General features: G+C 43.4%; 1 protein-coding gene across 3 annotated transcripts in view; it reads left to right on the top strand.

Moving 5' to 3' along the window:
• Nucleotides 1-21,016, top strand: part of ADCY8 (adenylate cyclase 8) — a 215,718-nt gene that overhangs the window by 174,722 nt on the left and 19,980 nt on the right. For all 3 annotated transcript variants that reach the window (XM_032873521.1, XM_032873519.1, XM_032873520.1), the window contains 2 exons: nt 4,508-4,680; nt 12,658-12,736. In XM_032873521.1, coding sequence (XP_032729412.1) covers nt 4,508-4,680; nt 12,658-12,736 — 252 coding nt within the window. The remainder of the gene's footprint in view (nt 1-4,507; nt 4,681-12,657; nt 12,737-21,016) is intronic.

Here is a 21,016-nt window from a genome sequence, read left to right on the forward strand (position 1 = left end):
GAACCAAGAGTTATCATCGAAAACCCGGTTCTGTGTGAATCAGAAAGTTTGGATTCTTTCCCTGAAGGACCATGACTTATGAAAATTGTCAGTCATCTTTCTTTTTTCTTCTGTGAGTTTATAATGCCATGGGATTTGGCAGCAACCAAAGGGGGGCTGACAGCCCAGCATGCATGACCTGTGTGGGGCTGAGTTCAAGTCCTTCTTCATGTTACCATGGTGTGATAGTCTTCTGCTTCCTCCTCTTTCAGGAGGAGAATGTGTACCTATTGCCAAGGTCATTTATGATACTTTGTGACAGTGTCCTGACCTTAGAATAGTGCCTTCCAGCCTTGCACGGTTCTTGGTCCCCAGTAGGTCCTCATTCAACAATTGTAGAATTTGGGCAAAATACTTATTTCATGCAAACATAATCCTCAATTTTTGATCCTCTGAACCCTTTGCCATGGCATGGGAGTCCAACTTTTTTTCAGTACAGACTTAGAAGATTTTGCTTTATTTGTCATTTCCCAAGTCAGTGTATTATCTGACAGAAGAAAATCTTGATTATTCAAAAGCAGAAATGTGTTCTATATGCTTCCCTCTTCTGTAAAATGACTATAAAAATAGTACCTGTCCTTGGATCATTTTAAGAGTTAAGTAAGTGGAAGCATATGAAGCCACTCATAAAGTACATTACACAGAATTCGTGCCCAGCAAATGTTTGGTTATGAGCACTACTTCCACCTCCCACCAACTTAGCCCCGATGCACAGGCATTGCCACTCCCATTGATCCCCTCACGTTACCGGGTGTTCATCTAGTGTGAGGACCTGGGCTGCCTCCCACCTACACATCCTCAGTGTCTATCCCTCTTCTCCTACCCACATGTTAACCTCACTACTGAAATGCCTCTCACCTCTTTTTTCCTAACTTAGGCACCAAGGTGCTGGCACTCATTGCGGCAGTCAATCTTTTACTTTCCTGGTCAAAACTGCCATATCATGATTAGGTCTCTTATCCCCTTAAAATGTCTGTGTTCTCTATTAAAAATTGCTAGAAACTGACCAGTCCCTACCATTTCTCATACATATCCTGGTGGGATGATGTTTCATCATTTAAAACCTAGGAAGAAGTAGAGAACCCCTTGATGATACCGGATGCAGACTTCTCGGGAACAGAGGGACTCCTTGCAGAACAGTACGTTGATCCCTGCCTCATTTGGTATTTGGTGTTATGATCAGATTAAAGGACTCTACAGATGGAAATTATCCACACCAAAGCCATGTCCTATGTGTCCATACTTTGCATTGTTATGATTATAGTGCATATAAAATTTTATATCCTGCTTTTTGGCATTAAGTTATTTTGAAAACATTTTCTATACATTACCTTTGAAATGCTCCTCTGAAAATCTTTGTCTATGGAGATTTTTATTTTGGGGGGGCTACTTATTTTTTCACACTTTTCTCCTCATTGTCCTCTCATACCCTCAACAATCCCTAATGAATGTTCTTATTTCTCTTTTCCCACAGCCCCTCAAACATGAGAGACTCTACACGTTAGTCTCTGTATCTTCTGTCTTTACTTTTCATGTTCTTCTTGGACAATCTCCACATTGTGGGGTCAGCTGAACCATGTCAAACATGTCTCCAGACCCAGCTCTCTTCCAAACCTCAGCCTCACACTTGTGGTTGCCCTCAGTTGTTCTGAATCATCCTCCATCCCTGAAGCTTGAGAGCCCTAAAGCTGATTGCATTCCTTTTCCCCATCCTCATTCTGTAGTTGGTTTTTTCTCTTAGTTAATAGATTAACCCCTGCTGGAATGCTTACCACCAGTCCCGACTCCTCCCTCCCCCACCTTCATGTAAAGTTACACATGTTTCTTACCCCATCTATTAGGTTAGTCCCTAAACTTGTCATTAAACCTCAGCTTTTCCCCATGACTTACAATCCCTCCTGTACTTATTTACCCCACAGTTTATTCCTAGACCACTGACCTGTTGAATCCATTACAAACCTGAACCCCACCCGCGGCTCCTTGCAGAATAAAGTGCAGACTTCTCAGCAGCACATACAAGAGTTTTTGCAACGTGGCTTTGCCTCCTATCTCTGCCCTGCAACACCTGTGAAACCCTAATGCCCAGGACCCATTCAGGGGGCACTCTAGAAGCTGTGGGGCATCTGAGTTCCTTGGCTAACTTAAAAGAACACAGAGACTATTGGTTGTTTGAAAGAAATTTAGTCATTGTGTTGGGCCCAGCATCCTCCCAAGTTGTAGGAAACATGCAATTTATGGGTCCAGATGCAGCTGAAAGAGGGGTTTTTCAAAGTTATAATACTTCAGTTGCTTCCTGTTCCTCTCCATTCCCCGGTCCCACTCCCACTATTCATTCAAGCTAGAAAAGAGACAGAGGAAAAGCTCCTGGTGTTATCTACCCAGGGTCCTTATGCTGCTGATTTCTTGTGGTTTACAGCATCACCATAAGGTTCATATTGCTGGCAGAGAACGTCCAGCACATTGGTGTTGGTCTCTACATATTGGCTTTACATCTTAGACCACCGGGTGTGGTCCAGGCCATCTCTCACTTTGGAATTCCCAGTGCCTAGCAACATGCCTTGATTGCAACAGCCACACAGTAAGTCCTTATCACACTTCTTAAACTTAACTGTTGTGCCTTCATTAACTTTTGCTCAAGGGCATAATCATTTTGACAGCTTTAATTTAATACACAATTTGTAATTTGCATTGACAAAATCATGCACAACCCTTCATTATGATGCAGGTAACAATGAAACAAGATGCTTCAGGTCTACCCAACTCTCCTCTATCTGTTAAAATGATGGCTTCAGGGCATCAAGATGAATTACCTGTAAATCTTGCCAAGGAAAGATCTTAAAGGAGAGTTGAAGAAAGCTCATCATCCATTTCAGACATGGACACGATTGGATTTACTAAGAAAGAAAGACAAAAGTGAAGGGTGTCCCAGATGCAGGGGTCTTTAGGGATAGGGATGCAGCCTTATTCATTTCCAAGTCTACTACATGCACAATAAAGTCTTGTTCATGCTCAGTGGGGTCTCATCAAGGTGCTATCCACATTTGTTGATATCACTGTTGAAAATGTACATTAATGCGTCAGTTTGACTTAGGAACTCAATAAATGTGTCTTCCATAGTCACTTGGAGATGTCTAGAAGTTCTTATGGTATCCTCTGCCCATCCAGAAACTCATTCTGTAATAGGAGAAAGGAGACCTCCAATTGCTACAAAGGGCCGGGCATAAGAGGGTTGGAGTGGATGTTAGGGATTATCAAGCTCAATGTGCCCACTGCAGTCAAACATATGTGGACAGATTGCTTCCAAGGGTCCTAGGTGCCATTTTCCAGGTGTGAGAATTGGAACAATTCACGCTATCTCTGTGAGCCTCAGTCTCTTCACTGGTGAAGTGGGAATTATGATTCCCATCTTGGCCAGTTATTTTGAAAGTTACAAGAGGACCACATGGGCCTTAATAATGTGACTTTTATTCTTTTTTCCCACTGGAGAGTCAGAATCCAAACCTGCTATTCAGAATGCTATAGTGGGCAGGATAAGAGGCCGGACACCATCCTACAAAGGGCTGAATGAACTATGGCTGGGCAGACTGAGCTGCGAACCAGGATTCCAGCTTGAATGGCACCAGTCTGGCCTTTTGAACAGCTACTTCTTATACAAGGAGATAGATCTTATTCTGGATGTGGGTGGTGCTACGGAGGAACAAGCCAGCTTCCAGGGCATCTGGAAATGAGCACTAAGGCTTCTCAGAGGAGAAGATGCTCTTCAGAGAATGGAGGCTTAGTCACATGGATGACTCTGAACCACGAGATGCAGAGCTCGGAGGCCCAGGAGAGTTGGGAAACAGCCATGGGAGGCGCAGGTAAATAGGGAGGCTGAAGCATATGTTGGGTTTAGAAAGTAAAGGGAAATCTGATCTGTGCTGGCCTTGGGAGCTTCCCACTCGAGTTTGAGGGACTAGTGAGCCATGAAAGTCCTTCAAGCTGAGGCGAGGCATGATGAGGTCTGTGTTTTAGAAATTCTGGAGAGAGAAAGACAGTGTGTGTTCAGTGAGGGTTGGGGGCTGCAAGCAGACAGAGCTGCCAGAAACTGTTCGGGAACCAGAACAGAAAATGCCTGGGAGAGGAGAGCTGCCTGGGTGTGAGCTCCCTGAAGGAAGTGGAGGCTACAGACTTAGGGTGGGGTGGCTGTGGAGTGTGGGGAAGAGAAAGGCAGCAAAGAAGAGACCGAGGGTTCTTTGGCTTAGGATTGGCATAAATGGACCCCAAAGGCCAGGGAACAGAGACTCGGGATGTGGTAAGGAAACGATGAGTTCTATTGGAGGCCTATTGGACTTGAGGGCAGCCTGAGGTCTCCAAATGGAGGTGCTCAGCTGCCACCTGCGTCAGGAGACCCACTGGCATCCGCGCTGAGGGGACTGGCCCTCCCACATTCCTGTTGGATTCTGACCACCTCCCCTCTCTCTGTTTCCAGTACTTCGTCTTCACTGGGGTGCTTGCCATGGTGACCTGTGCAGTTTTCCTCCGCCTGAACTCTGTCCTGAAGCTGGCTGTGTTGCTGATTATGATCGCCATCTACGCTCTGCTGACCGAGACCATCTACGCGGGCCTCTTTCTGCGCTACGACAACCTGAACCACAGTGGAGAGTAAGTCCTCACCATCACACGCTCGAAAAGGGCTCAACTCCCAGTTGGAAAAGGAGCCTTGGGGAAGATGATTGAGGTGGCATCACCAAAACTTGGGGACCATTGGATATTGACTTCTGTTTCTCAGCTCAGGAGCTCTCTGGCTTACAAGTCTAGGCAAAATCCCTTGTTTTCAGTTGTAAAGTTTGGACTGAGTAGTAACTAAAGAGTAGCTCCAGTCTCCTTCCTCCAAACTTAATAATTTATGATTCCTTCCAATTTAACAGCTCTGAGATGCCTGAGGTCTGATTATAATTTGGCTGTGATAATATTAATAGTAGCATTGAACACTTACTACACTCCTTGCCCTGCATTATTTGTAAAATACAGAAAAGTACAAAAAATAATGTCTCACCCTAGATTTCTTGCAACAGAGCTGAAACAAGGTGGAAGAGCCAGCACAACTCCAGGGCAGTGAAAGAGAGGGAGAAGAGGTCTGGAGACAAGCATAAGCTGCCATGGTATTTTGTGGCCTCATCAGTCAGGAGAAGATTGAAAAGAGCCACTCAGGGATACCTGGGTGGCTCAGTTAGTGAAGCGTCTGCCTTCAGCTCAGGCCATAATCCTGGGGTCCTGGGATGGAGTCCCACATGGGGCTCCTGCTCAGCAGGGAACCTGCTTCTCCTTCTACCTCTGCCTGCTATTCTCCCTGCTTGTGCTCTTTCACTATCTCAAATAAATAAATAAAATCTTTAAAAAAAAAAAAAAAGAAAGAAAAAAGGAACCACTCAGTTGAAATGTCTCTGGATGGGCAGTGAAGTGAGGAAAACCAGCTCAGACACAGAAAGGGAGAGAGATTTCTCTCCTGGATCCATCCTTTTCCTGTCTCTCATGAGTCACAGCTCGGTCTCCAGATGACCTTCCTGGTGACAGCCCGTGGTCCCTCACACAGCCCCATGGGGAAGCCAGACCCCACCCCTGCACCGTGGAGCTTCACCCGAGCCAGCAGTGGCCTAGGCAGTGGCCTCAGGTGCAGGAAGCTTAGAGCTAACTGAGACCATAGTAAGGGGCCCACCAAATGAGAAAAAATAGGAGGCAAAGATTGTCCAAAAAACCCCAGAAAGTGTGCTGGATACTAATTACACCAACATCTATGAACCAACCCCTGGAAACAACGTTAATAATGAGCCGTGTTTACTTCTTCGTTTTTTAAAGATTTATGTATTTATTTTAGAGAGAGAAAGAGCACAAGAATGGGAGGGGTGGAGAGAGAGAAAGAATCTCTAGCAGATTCTGTGCTGAGCATTGAGCCCGATGCGGGGCTCTATGCCATCACCCTGGGATCACAACCTGAGCCAAATCAAGAGTCAGAGGTTTAACTGAGTGTGCTACCCAGGTGCCCTTACTTCTGCATTTTAAGAGGATCAAGTATTTCAGATATTTTGCTATGATATTCAGATGGTCTCTCGTCCCCAGCATTATTCCCTCCTCCTAAGAGCCAACTTCTAAGGCACTTACTGTGTATCCTTCCCATCTATGTATTTTATATACATTTAGTGATGTCTGTATTATAAATTACTTATAAAATTGTTTCAGTGTCATGCAGTATTGCATTCCTTTGATGCTTCTAGTTTGATGGCCACAGATGTAATTCTGCAGACTGCTTTCACAATCGGCAGTGGTAATATGTTCCAGTTACATAATATGAACCTACCAAAATATATTCATCATTTGACCTACTAATAGACATTCAGGCTGTTAGTAGTTTTCCTTACTTAAAAAATGCTTCAGTGACCATTATCAAAAACATCTCCCGGAACTTATATCTAAAAGCACACTCGCTGGATTGTGAGGTGTTTCTATGTCCCACTTTGCACAGTTTTGCCAAACTTCTCTCCACTCTCGACGAACCCCTCTCAAAGCCATCAGAGCCATCTGGTCACCTCATTGTCTCTCTCATGATTTCCCTCTCAGGAGCAATGGTTATGTTGCTCCTTGTTCCCACCCCAACCTGGATAGACTTTCAAAATTCTTGTCAAACTCATGGGTGTGAATCTCATTTTTCCCATTAGTACTTCCTTGGTCATGAGCAAGTTTGCACATTTTTGTTTGTTTATTAACTATTTGGATTTCCTTTGAGTGAACTGTCAGGTCATCTCCCTTGACTGGTGTTCTGTTAGGCTCCTTGCCTTTTTCTTACTGGATTTGTGAGGGTTCTTTATAAATTCCAGATGCTAATTTTTTTTTTACGCATCAGACACTTTATGTACATGACCCTGTTTGATCCTCACAGCAACCATCCGAAGAACATGGACTAGGAAACGCTAAACAGTTTTCATGGTGCCCATGGCTAGTAACGAACAGATCTGGAGTCAAACGGGGCTTGTCCTGGCTTCAGAGTCCGCCTTTGTCAATACTGCACACACTCCTTCTAAGTCAAGCTGAAGAATCTCTCATCATATGCCCAGGGTTCAAAAAGTCAAAACAGTTTCAAATTAGGTAAAATAATTAGTGGCAATAGGTGTGGCCATGGCCAAACAGAGGGCAAAGAGATGTAGGAACAAAATAAGCCACATTTGTGGTAAGAATAAAATTAAACCAACCAGCCAGGGCTTTGGCTTCAAATCCAGAGTCTGTTGCATTAGGAAGTCACTTCCCATCTCTGGACCTCAGTTTGCCTGTCAGTGAAATGGAATAACTGTCCTCTATCCCGGGACCATGTGAGGCTCTGATGTGCCTGTTACACAGCAAGAGACCCGTGGCGGTGCATTCCTAGCCCCTCCCCCCTTCTTAGGAGAGAGGTTTATTAGTTCTGAATTCTGTTCCGAGGCCTTCGGGAAGAGCTTGTAGTGAAATTGTTAAGTAGGGTTGTGAATGTGAATCCAATCCCAAGCTCACTGCTGCAAGGTCAGAGTATTTTTCTCAGCTTCTTCCTGATTCGAGGTCAGTTACTGGCAAGTCTTGTATTGACTCACACTTTGCTATCCATGGAACTAAACTAATAAGGATCAGAAGAACTCTTTCAACCTTCTCGTTCACTGAGTTACAGATCAGCAGATCAGCGGCCACTGCACGTCCCATTGGCAGCCAGAGCCTGCTCATGCTGTCAGGGGTTAGCCCACACTTCAGGAGCTCACCTTGGGCACTTCAGCAGCACTCTGCTGGTTGTACCTGGGGGTTAGGTACACCTGTAATGCAGAGTGTGAAGAACCTTCCATTGGCAGCCTGGCTGCATTTCCAGCCAGATGGTCCCAAATACTTCAGACCAGCATCTCCCAGTCTGCTCAGGAGGCCCTCTATGACAACTCGTCACCTCAGCAGATGACCCTGAGTCCAAAACAGGAGGGGCACCCTCTCCCCCAGTATCTTATCAATCCCTGGAGACTCATCTATCTCAATATGCCTTATAAGGAAGCGCTCTATCACAACAGGTGTGAGTACAGGTTTAGGAGTTAAGGCACTTAGGTTCAAACCCCAGCACTGCCATCGGCCAGCTGTGTGATTCCCAAGGGAATTCATGAAAAGTGACAATCCCTCTGAGCACGGCTTTTCTCATCTGTAAAGTGAGAGTAACAACCTGTCCTATGTTGTAGGAGTATCCAAAAGATCAAATGTGATCACGGAAACCTAGCATAAGGCCTGGAACAGAAAAAACACTTGAATGATACTAACAATTATTATCCCATATGCACCCTCCATGCCATAATGCTGTGGTCCTAGAAAGATCCTCATTCTCATCTCTGGGCTGCTGTCACCGAACTGATCTCCCAGGCTCCACTCTTGATGCATCCCTCTCAAAACCATCAGAGACATCTGGTCAACTCATTATCCTTCTTAAAACCCAGAAGGGGCTCCAAGGCACTTGGGTTACTCGGTCGGTTGAGCTTGCAGCTCTTGATTTTGGCTCAGATCATGATCTCAGGATTGTGAGATCAAGCCCTGCATCAGTCTCTGAACTCAGCTAGGAGTCTGCTTGGGATTCTGTCTCTTCCTCTGCCTCTCCCTCCCCTCCATCCCCCCACTCATTCTCTCTTTTTCTCTAAAAATAAACAGATCTTTAAAAAATCCCTTAAGGGGCTCTTTATCACCTCTAAGAAGCTGAAATTCAATCTGCTTCTCAAGGACTCCGCATGTCTCCCAGTCTGGTCCCCATGACTCCTCCAGTCTTCCCTCCTGCAGCTCCAAAGACCATCACCTATACATAGTGTTATTACAGACATAGCATATGATCAACACTTAGCAAATGTCGTCATTAGCATGGGGACAGAATAAAGCATCATTCAAACTGGCTGGCTCATTTTGAGATTCAAAAGGGGAAATGGGAGTAATAGTTAAAACTAAGAATTTGGCATCAGATGCACAAATGGCCAGAGCTCTGAACTTGGTGCTTAAGATGTGAAACTGTGTCCTGGCTCTGATAGGAATCAGCTGTGTGAACTGGGGCAAGTAGCTTCTCCCTGGTCCTTGATTTTAAGTGTATAAAATAGAAGACATGCAAGAGGTATTACGTTATCTATTATACGTATAGTATGGAATAGAACGGACCTACCCAACTTGCATTGTAAAATACTTAATTACATGGAATTATTTTCATTATGTACTAAGTACAGAAGTAGGTTTCAAAAATAATATGAACCATACAATCCTTAATGTATAAACATATTTTTGCATGGAGGAAAGGGAAGGGACACTTAGTTGGAGCCAAAATATTTTTTAAAGATTTATTTATTTATTTTAAAGAGAGAGAAAGAGGGAGAGAGGACAACCTAGGGGCGGGACACAGGGAGACTGAGAGAAATCCCCAAGCAGATTCCCCCTGCATCCAGAACCTGCTGAGAGGCTGTATCACAGGAGCCTGAGATCATGACCTGAGCCAAAATCCAGAGTCAGACCCTCAACTGACTGTGCCACCCAGGCACCCCTGGTTGGCTCCAAAATATTAATAATTGTTTTCTCTGGGTGGTAGGCATAAGGGCAATTTTTATTTTCTTATTTGTGAATTTGTATTATCTTCCAAATTTACCACAATTAACATAAATACTTCTGTAATCAGTAACACTCAAATTAAACATTAATTTTTATGAGACATCAGATAAGATGCTCTCTAAAGACTGTTACAGCCCTTGAGAATCAGCATTATTCTACATGTGTTTTTACTTAATTATGTGCCTTTCTATTAGCATAGGGAGATGGTTCTATTAATTCCATGATTTTATTACTATAAATAAATTAATTCAAAATGTCCCTGGTTTTACGTCTGTACCACCCAATATCAAGCAACGTGTTAGAACTTCATTCACATTGGTCATTTGACTCTCTTGGAAGTTCTTCAAAGAATCACAGAAGCTATCAGAAAAAAAGAAATTCCTTCTAAACTCAAATCACAGTTCTTTTTGGATGTTCCTTGGCCTGGCTGACTTTCTATGCATACTTTGCAATCCTGACTCCAGCTAAAATATTTCCAGGTGAAATAGAGTTTAAAGACTAGGAGACCATTCATAGTAATTTTCTCATACTTTTTCTTCTGATCTAGCCAGCTCTTTATTTTTGGTCAGCCTCTGCTTTCCAGAGGTATGGGTGTTTTCCCTTGAAAGTGTGTTGCAAGTGACACATTGCTGGCCTTCCAAAAGTCTTCTACGTCACAAAGAAAAGGATGTCAAAAGTGCCTGGGAGAGCAGGCATTCCAGGAGGGCACACTCAGGAGTTAAATGCAGGATGCCTCCCATTCACATGAAGCTGTGTGAAGGAGGGCTTTTTTCAAGCATCCCCACCAGGAGCAAGAACAAGCACCAGCAGGTTTCAACCAGCTAGCTAAGTAAGATACATGCCCCATACCTACAGAGCCCATCCTATCTTTTCCTCCTGAAGTCTATCACCCTTGAAGACTCAGCTCCTGTGTTTCCAGAATACCCATCTTGGGTTACTTTCTCTTCCTATGTATTCCCATGGCAACAAGGATGTATTTTTACAATGGAGTGTATTGTGTTATGAACTTATCTGTTTGGTTCTCTCTTTTCCTGGACTGTTTTGAGGACAAAGACAATGTGCCCTCTTCATTTTCTATATCCCAGCATGTGCCTGGCATGCAGTAGTGCTCAGTAATTATGTGCTTTTGCTGGGGCTATAGACGACAGACACAATAGTGAGTATCATCTATTACTAGCACCTTATCTCCAAGGAAAAGCAGATGGAACCAGGAATTCACAAATTGGGAATCTTGTGTCAGCCCATAGACATCCTGGTCCCCTTGTGTTCCCGTATGCACAAGAGCTCCCCTTGTGTTCCTGTATGCACAAGAGCTCCCCAAGAGAAAGCACATTTCTGTTCCTGAGTTCTTGTTCTATCTGCAGATCTGGACTGGGCCCATTCTGGATCAGCTGGGAGGGTCTTCAACATAAAGCTAGATGAGATGCTGGTCTTGGCAGTGGGGTTCAGGCCCCCATTTCCTGAGCCCAGTGCTACTGCTCATCTCCAGTGAGGAGAGAAAAGGGAAGGCTCGAGACCACCTGGGTGCAGTCTTGTCAGCGTCCACTCTATCCCCCCCACCTACACGCTGCATTTCCTCTTTGATGGCACCTTGTGTCTTTAAGCCTCATCAGAGTTAAGCCACTACTGAGAATATGTGTGCTTTTGGTTGGGAGGCAATAAAACAAAAAGTGACATGACCCAGTTTTAGTGACACAGAATATTCCAGAAAGCATGTTGGAAATAGATGTTGGAGGGCAATGCAGGGGGCTACTGAAAGCCATGGTGGCTGCCCTCAGGTGTTAGAGGTAGAGATAGAGAGAGTGGAGGGACAGGGGATATATTTGGGTGGAAGAGCAGACAGGATTTATATATTGGGGTGGTGAGGGCTGACTCCGAGGTTTGTTTTGTATTTGGCTCAAGCATCAGGGTGAGTGGATGATGGGGGCATCTCCCGAGATGGAGAAAAGGTGGAGGAAGAACAAGAGGTAATGGAAAGCAAGTCCCAATGTCCCTACAGATAATTTGTCTAAAACATTTTATTCTGAGTTTTCTTCATTAGTCCCCAGAAGCCTGTCAAGAGGACTGTTTATTTCCACAGATTGCCCATGTCCATATTCAAAGTCCAATCTTGCTTCTTCCAAACCCTTTGCCTCCTGGTTTAGCTTGTCCTGAGAAAGGCTTCGTGCTGCACTGAAAGAGAAAAAACATGCAGAACTGAACAAGGGTTTTTGGAACTTCTGAATTCCTTGGATGACTGAAAGTCATATCTGTGTTTAAATATAAGCTTACCCATCTTCAGCTGCCTTCCAGCTTGATCTCTGGGAGACCCCAGGATAGGCCAGACCAGTGACCCCTCAGCATGTGCCCCCAACAAGGACTGTGAATGGAGCATTTGGTGGGGGTTGAGGGGTGTCAGTCCAGGATGAGATGACGCACAGGGAACAAAGGTTTTATTAAAAGATATAAGAAATAAAATGGGGATTATAACAGTGCCTGACTCATAGAATTAATATAAGAATTTTAAACTTAGAAAGAATTAAAATAGTGTCCAAATCATTGAATCCATTTAAGAGTCTAAGTGAAAGCAGCTAAAACAGACATAGCCACACTGTCAGCACCATATACCTATCTGAAATAGAGTAACATCTAAAGAAAAAGGAGGCATCCTGGTCTTCGTGTGGATCTTTGTGATGAGGAAGTTTCAAAGCTCTTTGAAGTCTGGAAGTATTCCGCAAAGGGAAAACATTTTTATCAATGTGAGTGCGTTGTTGAGATGTTAGACTTAGATTTGTCCACGAGGTGTGACAAAAGTGACCTCATATCCTGGAGAATCAACTGATGTCTGAATTAGCCTATGTGGAAACCTTCAGAAAACAGCCCCTATCGCCTAGTGAATGCTCAAGAAATATTCCCTCCTTTCTGTTTACCCAGCTTCTTTCTGAATGAACCTGGTCTGCTAATGAGTCTCCTTGGGGTCCCTCGATGGTTGTAATCTTGCCTTTCTTCTTGTCATCTTTCTTCTTCCAACAGAGATTTCCTGGGGACCAAGGAGGCGTCACTGCTGCTGATGGCCATGTTCCTCCTTGCTGTGTTCTACCATGGACAGCAGGTAATCCAAAATTTTGCTCAAACTCTTCTCTGCTACTTGGCATTTCCCATTGCCCTGAAACCGATCTATGAGTCCTCTGCTCTTCCTTGCAGCAAATGACCCATCAGCTGCTTGCAGGAAGTGGTGATTCTTAATGAATTGGTTCCTAGTAAAGACCACCTTAAAAAAACTAAACTGGAGAAGATGATTTGGCAAGCCAGGATGTTTTAATGCCTTTCAGGTATATCTCTTTCAAAGAGATCATTGTTATGAAAAACAAACAAACAAACAAATAAAAACTTACCATTTCTGCCTGAGGCAAACCGGGATCTCTCCCATTTCCATTACTGCCAGCATGGAGTCATTCCTGGAGAAGTTGACTGCTGGGCTTGGGAATCATGCAGGTGAGAGGATCAGTGGAGCCGGGGTCCTAGTCTAGCCTCTGATGCTCTGTTTGTGGCCTTAAGCAAGTCGCTCGTCTCCCTGAACTTAGAGGTCTTCATCCAGTGTGAAATAGGATAGTAACACCTGGATGCGCCCGTTTTGGAGAATTGTCTGAGATTATCATGTGCAGCATTTTGCACACTGCCTTATGTAATTATAGGAAGTGTGTCATTCCTTACTCGTCCAAGCAGATAAAGGGCCTAAAGCATATCAGTGCCACCTCCCTGTGAACCACGACTCTGCCAGCATCTGGGGTAGGCACTGTGGTGGGCTCCTTCTAAAACCCCATCCCTGACCCCAAAGGTTCTAGTCTCCCAGAGGACCTGCTACGTGCGATCAGGCTGTCCAAGGACTTTTAGAGTCATTGGGGCAAGAATTTATTCTGCATGGGACTGCGATACCAGACTTTGCCCCAGGCGGCTTACCTGCTGTGGTCAGTAGGACATCTCCATGCAGACTCAGACCATGACTGCTGCGGTGTTCATCAGCCGGGGAGATTTTCTCTCCCTGGTGGAACCAGCCCCTGCCAGCTTCCCTGCCCTGCCTTGGATCCTGGTCCATCTTTCTTTGGTCTACATCCACTTCAAAAAAAGTAACCAGAAGAGGAGAAAAACAAAACAGAAGACTCAGCTAGGGCAGAAATAGAAACATAGCGCTGAGAAATCACCATGGAAACAGGGAGGTAATCAACCCTGAGAAACCCTGAAACAGCCCCAATCCCCAAGAACCTAGAAATACATACAAAGTTATGTGTAATAGGGGGATGGCAACATGTAGCCAAGGGGGAGAAAGATAACTATAAAGACTTGAGGAGGGGGAAGTGTTACTGTGTATCAAGTTCTAGCTCTGTACCTCTGTTATCTGGTATCATCCTCCCAACAACCCAGATTGGTAATTGTTGGCAGTCTGTTTTGCAGATGAAGAAAGTCAGGCTACTCATCTAGTCAGGGGGGAGAACCCGATTCAAACCCAGATTTTTCTCCAAAGCTCACACTTTCCACTTCTCTAGACCGGAGAAAGAAACAAGTTCATGCACCAACACAATGGTCCCAGGCACTCAATCTTGCAGTGTGGCTTTGATTTGGTTTTAAATTTGAGCTGAATTCATGGCAAAATAATAAGGCAAAGTCAAAAACTAGCCATTTCCAGAATTCCTATATTTAGGTATTTCTAGCTCTCTGTGAGAGCTGGGGTCATATCTTCCATGTCTTGATGGCTTCTGGTTACAGAGGAAAACCCCTTAGTCTGACATGCAAACAGCAATCCATAAGAAGGCTATGATGATGAAATCAGACAAGGCAATCCTACAGAGAAACATACCCACCCTCCATCCCACAGGTTTGAAACTGATGAGTGAGCACCCACCCCCCAGGATAACTGATAGCAAGTTCAGAGTGAGGGAGCTCATTCCACAATAGGAAGGATGTTCCTTTCTCCTCTATCAGCTTAAGGAATTATTCTGTGCCCTGACAATGTCCCTTCCCCAATACCCTTTTAACATTCTGATTTAATTTGTTCTGTGCCCCATTTGTCCCGGGAAACAGACAATCTAACCATGTTAAGATTATTTGTGAAGTAAGGGTATATTTGTGCATAGGGAGGATCCAAGTGCTTAAGTGACATCTGATATGTCCCCTTCTTCTTTTTAACTTTCAGAAGGCTCTAAAATTACATAATCACATCCCATAATGGTAGCAGTTACAGGTTAATTGGCTTTGTAGTGGGGGAGAAGTACTCACACCCCAACTCTGCCACTTAGTGGCTATGCGACCTTCAGCAATTTACTTAACTTCTGAGTCTCAATTTTCTTGCCTATGAAACGGGTATGCTAGTAACGGCCTTACCTCATAGGGTCGTTATAAGATTGGATGAGAATATAATTGTAATGTACTAATCCCAGTGTTTGTACATAGAATAGGTCTTCAAAAATCATAGGCTATGAATGCTTTACTTTGAAAACAGGCCTCTGAGGTAAACGGGGAAAGTATTTTTATGCATCTGGTCCCAAGTCACCAAGGTCATAAATCCAACAAGGAACACCAGGTAGAAACAGGAATCCAAAACTTCCAGGTCTATTCTCTCCCCACCATGTGCCCCTGCCTCTCTTTATGAGAAGGGTCTTTCTGCCTCACTTGTATCACTTCTGTGTCAGGCTCCTGTTTCTCTGAAGCAAGTCTGTCTACTCCTGGGGTCTGCTACCTGCTTCTGCCAGTTTCTCTTTTTGTGACTCAGGGGCCCTCAATTTTTTTAAAGGTTGGATAATGCCCATGGATGCCTGGTACACAGCAGCAAACGGGTGAGAGCATGTGTAATGAGATTATCTCCAGAGGGACGGAGGAAGTTATGTAACTGAACACTTGGGAAATTTCATCTTGTACACATGTGGAAGTGCTGTGCCATCCCTTCCTCCTCCCCCAAGGCAGGTGAACGTTCTAAACATTGGAGAGAGAGAGAGAGAGAGCAGTCAGGTGCCTGCCATCTCACCTGGTTCACTGGCAACCCTGAGGTGTGGGTTTCTCTTCAGGGGCTCTGTTTATAGAAGAGGAAGCAGCCTCTGCACACGGGGACAGAGATCACTGAGGTCTCCTCTTACTTCTGGGTCAGATAAGGAGACACCAAGACTGCGTGGTGTAGAAGGAAACACTCAAGCACTGGAACCAATATTCTTTTTCTTTTCATTCTTTTTACATTTATTTATTTATTTATTTATTTAGCAAGAGACTAAGAGAGGGAGTGGGGAGCATGGTGCAGGGAGAGGGAGAGAGAGAATTTCAAGCAGGCTCTACATCCAGCATGGAGCCTGACGTAGGGCTCCATCTCATGACCCTGAGATCATGACCTGAGGTGAAATCAAGAGTCAGATGCTTAACCGACTGAGCCACCCAGGTGCCCCTGGAACCAAATGGTCTTAAATTTGAGTCTCAGCAATGTCACTGGAAGGATGGGTGACATTGAGAAACTCAAGCCTCTAGAGCTGCCCCATCTTTACCTACAAAATGAAAAGGATAAAAGTTATCTACAAGGAGTTGAAGAATGGCTGCATGAGGTCAAGTACGTATAATGTAGGGGTCAAGTCATAGCTTGGCATCAGAATGTCCTGAGTTCAGAGTCAGTCTCTGCTTGTGAGCCCTTGGGCAGTTGACTTTGCCTTAGTGTGACTCCATTTCTTCACCTGTGAAATGGGAATAACAAAATACCCACCTTGTTGAGTCATGTGATGGATGAGCTTCAGCAGAGGAAGTGCTGAGAACAGGGCCTGGTCCAGGGCAAGAGCTGGGCCAGTGTTAACTCTCACTCTGTGCTGAGAGCCTGGCATGAAGCTTCTGAACAACATGTGTTGGTTCCCTTGGTACCCTTCTCATAGAGCCAGTTCCCTAATAGTCTGGTGAAAATCAAGAAAGAGATTACACTTCCAAATCCATTGCCAGTTCTTGAGCAAATGTGAAGATTTTCCCTTTCAAAGCTTCTGTGTGCCTTCTGTGCGCTTTGCCTTGCTGTCCACACTTGCTCTAACCACTGTGCTGAAATGCTCTTTCCTTAACACGTTCCTCTGTCTTTCATTCTTCTCCCTTCACCACTGAGCTGAAAGCAAATCATCTTTGTATGCCAAGCACTGTGCACATAGTAGGTGCACAGTACACTAAATCTTTTGTAAACTGGAAGGCCCTACTTTCCTCCCCCAGAGATTAAATAATAGACAATGCCTGCCTGCATGAGATTTGTTTTGGCAAGAGTCAGAGCTGTCCTCGAATTAGAGTCTCCATACGGACCTGCCTTCAATGCAGTGACCAGCCATTGCCTGGCTGACATGCAAAGTGCATTCTTAACTTGTAACTGGAAAATCCTGGCTGAAATCGACTGCAGGACTCCAGATTTCCCTACCTGTGTTTCCGAGCTGAATTCAACCAGATGAAAGGTTCTCAATAGAAAATACATTGAAAATGATCTCCTGCTTCAACCAAGCATGCACTTTTAAGGGAGATAACAAACATCTCATTTGGATAAGAAAATACTGTCCTGAAACTTAACAAATTAAAATTCAATGCTCTTGAATCTGGAAGGAAAAAAGCTAATGCACAGCCTTGATCTGATCTTATCCCCTGCTGCCTTAAGTTGCAATAATACCTTATAAATCTATAATTTAGACATTTCAGGATTTTTTTGCATGCATCATGTAATTTGGTCCATATAATAGATCCATATAATAATCTGTACCTCTTGAACTAGACATCATGGAGACTATTATTCTTATTTTTTTAGAAGGGGAACCAAAACACAAGAAGTGGAATGACTTTCCCAAGTTCACACAGCAAAACGGGCAAGACAAGCATTCTCTTCAGCAACCCGCTGCCTCTCACCATTTTTTGATCTTATGGAAAATCTCAAACATATATAAAAGTTCATGAAGTGCATAGTAGTCTCACAACTTCAACAATCATTAACTCTTGTGTCTTTTCTCACCTACCTCCCTATTCATTTTTCTCATCACTCCTTCCCAATTATTTTGAAGCAACTTCCAGATGTCCTGTCATTTCATCTGCAAATGCTTCAGTATGCATCCAATCAAGATAGAGAATTTTAACCTAATCACAATGCTATTAGACACTTTTAAAAAAGAAAATGGTGTCTCTTTAACATTGTCAAGCCTCTAGGCACTGTTTCAATTTCTTAATTGGCTCATAATTATATTTTTAAGTTTGTTTATGTGATTTGGGTCACAAATACATAAATAAAATCCGTGTATGGCCATTGGTTGATGTCTCTTAAGTCTGTTAATTTATAATATTACTCTCCCTCTTTTCTTTCTGGTAACATTTTGTGAGAGTCATCCGACTTCTATAATGCTTCCCAGTTTAGACTTTGTTGACTGCATCTCTCGGGGCTTTTAACAGATTCCTCTGCCCATTGTTTTTCCTGTATTGGTAGTTGTATTTAGAAACTTGGTGAGAAAAAAAAATACATTGTTGGCTGGTTTTGTGAGTTCCTTTTAACAGCCATGTAATCTGCTTATCTTTTTTTTTTTCTATTAGCAGCTAACTATTGATAAGAATAGCCTCTATTCATTAATTCTATAGGTGGTAATAGCTTGATTCTATCCATAGTCCGTAAGTCATTAGCCAGAATACAGTTTGAAGAAGAGCTTACTCCTCCAGGTACAGCTCATAAGACAAAGGCAGGATAAATGCTTAATGATTTCCCTGTAACTGCATTCCCTGTAAGTTTCCCAGTCAGTCTGTCCCCAAGCACCATCCAGAGATGATCAATGCGGTCGTGTGTCTGATGCACGCTACCATAGTCCCTGTGTTTCAATCCATTGCAATCACTATCCTTATTAAAGCTTGATTTGTCACATCTTTGACACATGGGAGCCTGTTCACACAACCCCCATCATCTCTGGGGATTTCTTACTTTCTGATGTGAAAAAATGGTCCGGGCTCGTACGTTTCCTGCCCTAAACTTCAGCCATTTCTGCAAAGAGTGTGAGGTCATTTTTGTAAGAATTGATGTTTTGAAACCACAATCTAGATGCTGGGAGTGTCTGCTACTACTAGATTTTCATTATTTCTAGGCTTTCTTATCAGTGGGCCAAGGTAGGAAATATGTACATACCATGAGTTCATACTGGTACTTATTGACTTTTGGCTTAGACCCATCAATTTTAGATATGCATGTCCTTTTTCCCTTCCCAGAAACACCAGGTCTCAGTGACACCAATCCAATTACCTATTTGCTTTATCCTGCAATTCACTTCCAGGAGTCTAAGAGTAATGATAGACACGACCACCAACAATAAAATTGCTGTAAATGGTTTTGAAATTCTTTCTGGGTTCTTTTTATCCTCAGAATATTTCCTTCTACAAATGGGTCTTCAGATTATTGTGTTAAAGATATTTGGAATATCTCCCCTTGGTGTGGTTATATGCATAAATTCGTTTGTTTGTCTTCTGTCTGGTTTTTTGTTTTTGTTTTTTTTACCAAGTTTGTTTTAAACATCTGTTTAGTTTTGTACTTAAGAAAAATGTTTCCACAATTCAACAGCCAAGTTTATAAAACAAGATTTAATTTTAAAACTTTAAATTCTATCCCTATTTCTCCACTCTATTCCCTCCCTTCCTCATCTCTTTGGTAATGAGTTTTTATGTTTGACCTTTTATTCTTCTATTTTTCAATAAATAAAGAAAATATATACATGTGGACAGAGAGAGAAATCGATGCCCCCTTTTCTATCTTTTTAATTATTTATTTAAATTCAATTTCATTAACATATAATGTATTATTAGTTTCGGGGGTAGAATTTAGAGATACATAAGTTGTATATAACACCCAGTGCTCGTTACATCATTCTTCATGCCCATCCCCCAGTTACCTCATCCCCCTGACCCACCTCCCCTCCAGCAACCCTCAGTTTATTTCCTATAGTCTATTACCTCTTAAAGTTTGCCTCTCTATATATTTTCATCTTATTTTCTTTTTCCTTCCCTTCCCACACTTTCATCTGTCTTGTTTCTCAAACTCCACACATGAATGAAATCATATGGTATTTGTCTTTCTCTGACTGACTTCTGTTACTCAGCATAATCCCCTCCAGTTCCATCCATGATATAGACAATCCTTTTGTAGATCAAAGGTGGAATATTCTACATGCTTTTCTCTACCTTAGAGACTAGTTCATCAAAGTATAGAGAAATAGTTTTTCTTTCTTTTTTCTTCCTTGTAGTCATATACAATAGTTTCTTCAGCCAACAAAATGAACACCTGGGTTGTTTCCAGCTTTTGCTGTTACAAATTCTGCTGAAGGGGTAATCTTGTGCCTCTGTCTTTCCATATTTTTACCACCCCCTGAGACTTTCATGTAAGACAAAGGAAAGAAATTAGCTGAATGTTTTAAACCCTTGAATTCAGGGCTTCACATCATATATTTGGCCGCGCAACATATTGTCCATTTCAACAGTTAAAAAGACTTGGAAATAGGGACACCTGGGTGGTTCAGTCAGTTAACAGTCTGCCTTAGGTTCAGGTCATGATCCCAGAGTCCTGAGATTAAGCCCTGCATCAGGCTTCTTGCTCAGCGGGGAGCCTGCTTCTCTCTCTGCCCCTCCCTCTGCTTGTGCTCTCTCTCTCTCTCTCTCTGTGTGTCTCTGACAAATAAATGAATAAAATCTTTTTCTTAAAGATTTTATTTATTTATTTCACAGATAGATCACAAGTCAGACAGAGATCACAAATAGTCAGAGAGGCAGGCAGAGAGAGAGGAGGAAGCAGGCTCCCTGCTGAGCAGAGAGCCCGATGCGGGGCTCGATCTCAGGACCCTGGGATCATGATCTGAGCCGAAGGCAGAGGCTTTACCCAACTGAGCCACCCAGGCACCCCTAAATGAATAAACTCTTAAAAAAAATGTTGGAAATAATGGTATCCCCAAACTGTGGTAAATATGGTTTAGAAGATCCTTTAAAAGGAAGCTGTCTGCTCTCCAGAGCAGGGAAACTAAGACATGGGGAAGCTAACAATATACGTTGAGGACCTACTGTGAGCCACGTGCCCTCTCTGTAACCCCCTAAATAACTCTTCTTCCAGTCCCATGTGCTCATGGGTGTTCATCCCAGTTGTAGAGATAAAGAATCTGTGATGAAGTCACGAGTCCAGGTTACAAGGTTTGAATGTGGGACTGGGACCCTAAGCCACATCTGTCTCTCAACTTAGAATCCACGATGTTCTCATTCACTTCTTCTTCTTGCCTCGTGATGAAGAGCTCAGACTCAGGAGTTCGTTCCAGCCCTGGCTTCCCCACTCACGAGTGTGCGATTTTGGTCAAATCACTCAACCCTGCTCGCTTTGATTCTCTCATCTATAAGATAA

This window comes from Lontra canadensis, unplaced genomic scaffold (assembly GCF_010015895.1).
Source record: "Lontra canadensis isolate GAN:19392208 unplaced genomic scaffold, GSC_riverotter_1.0 scaffold49, whole genome shotgun sequence".
Classification (NCBI taxonomy): Eukaryota; Metazoa; Chordata; class Mammalia; order Carnivora; family Mustelidae; genus Lontra; species Lontra canadensis.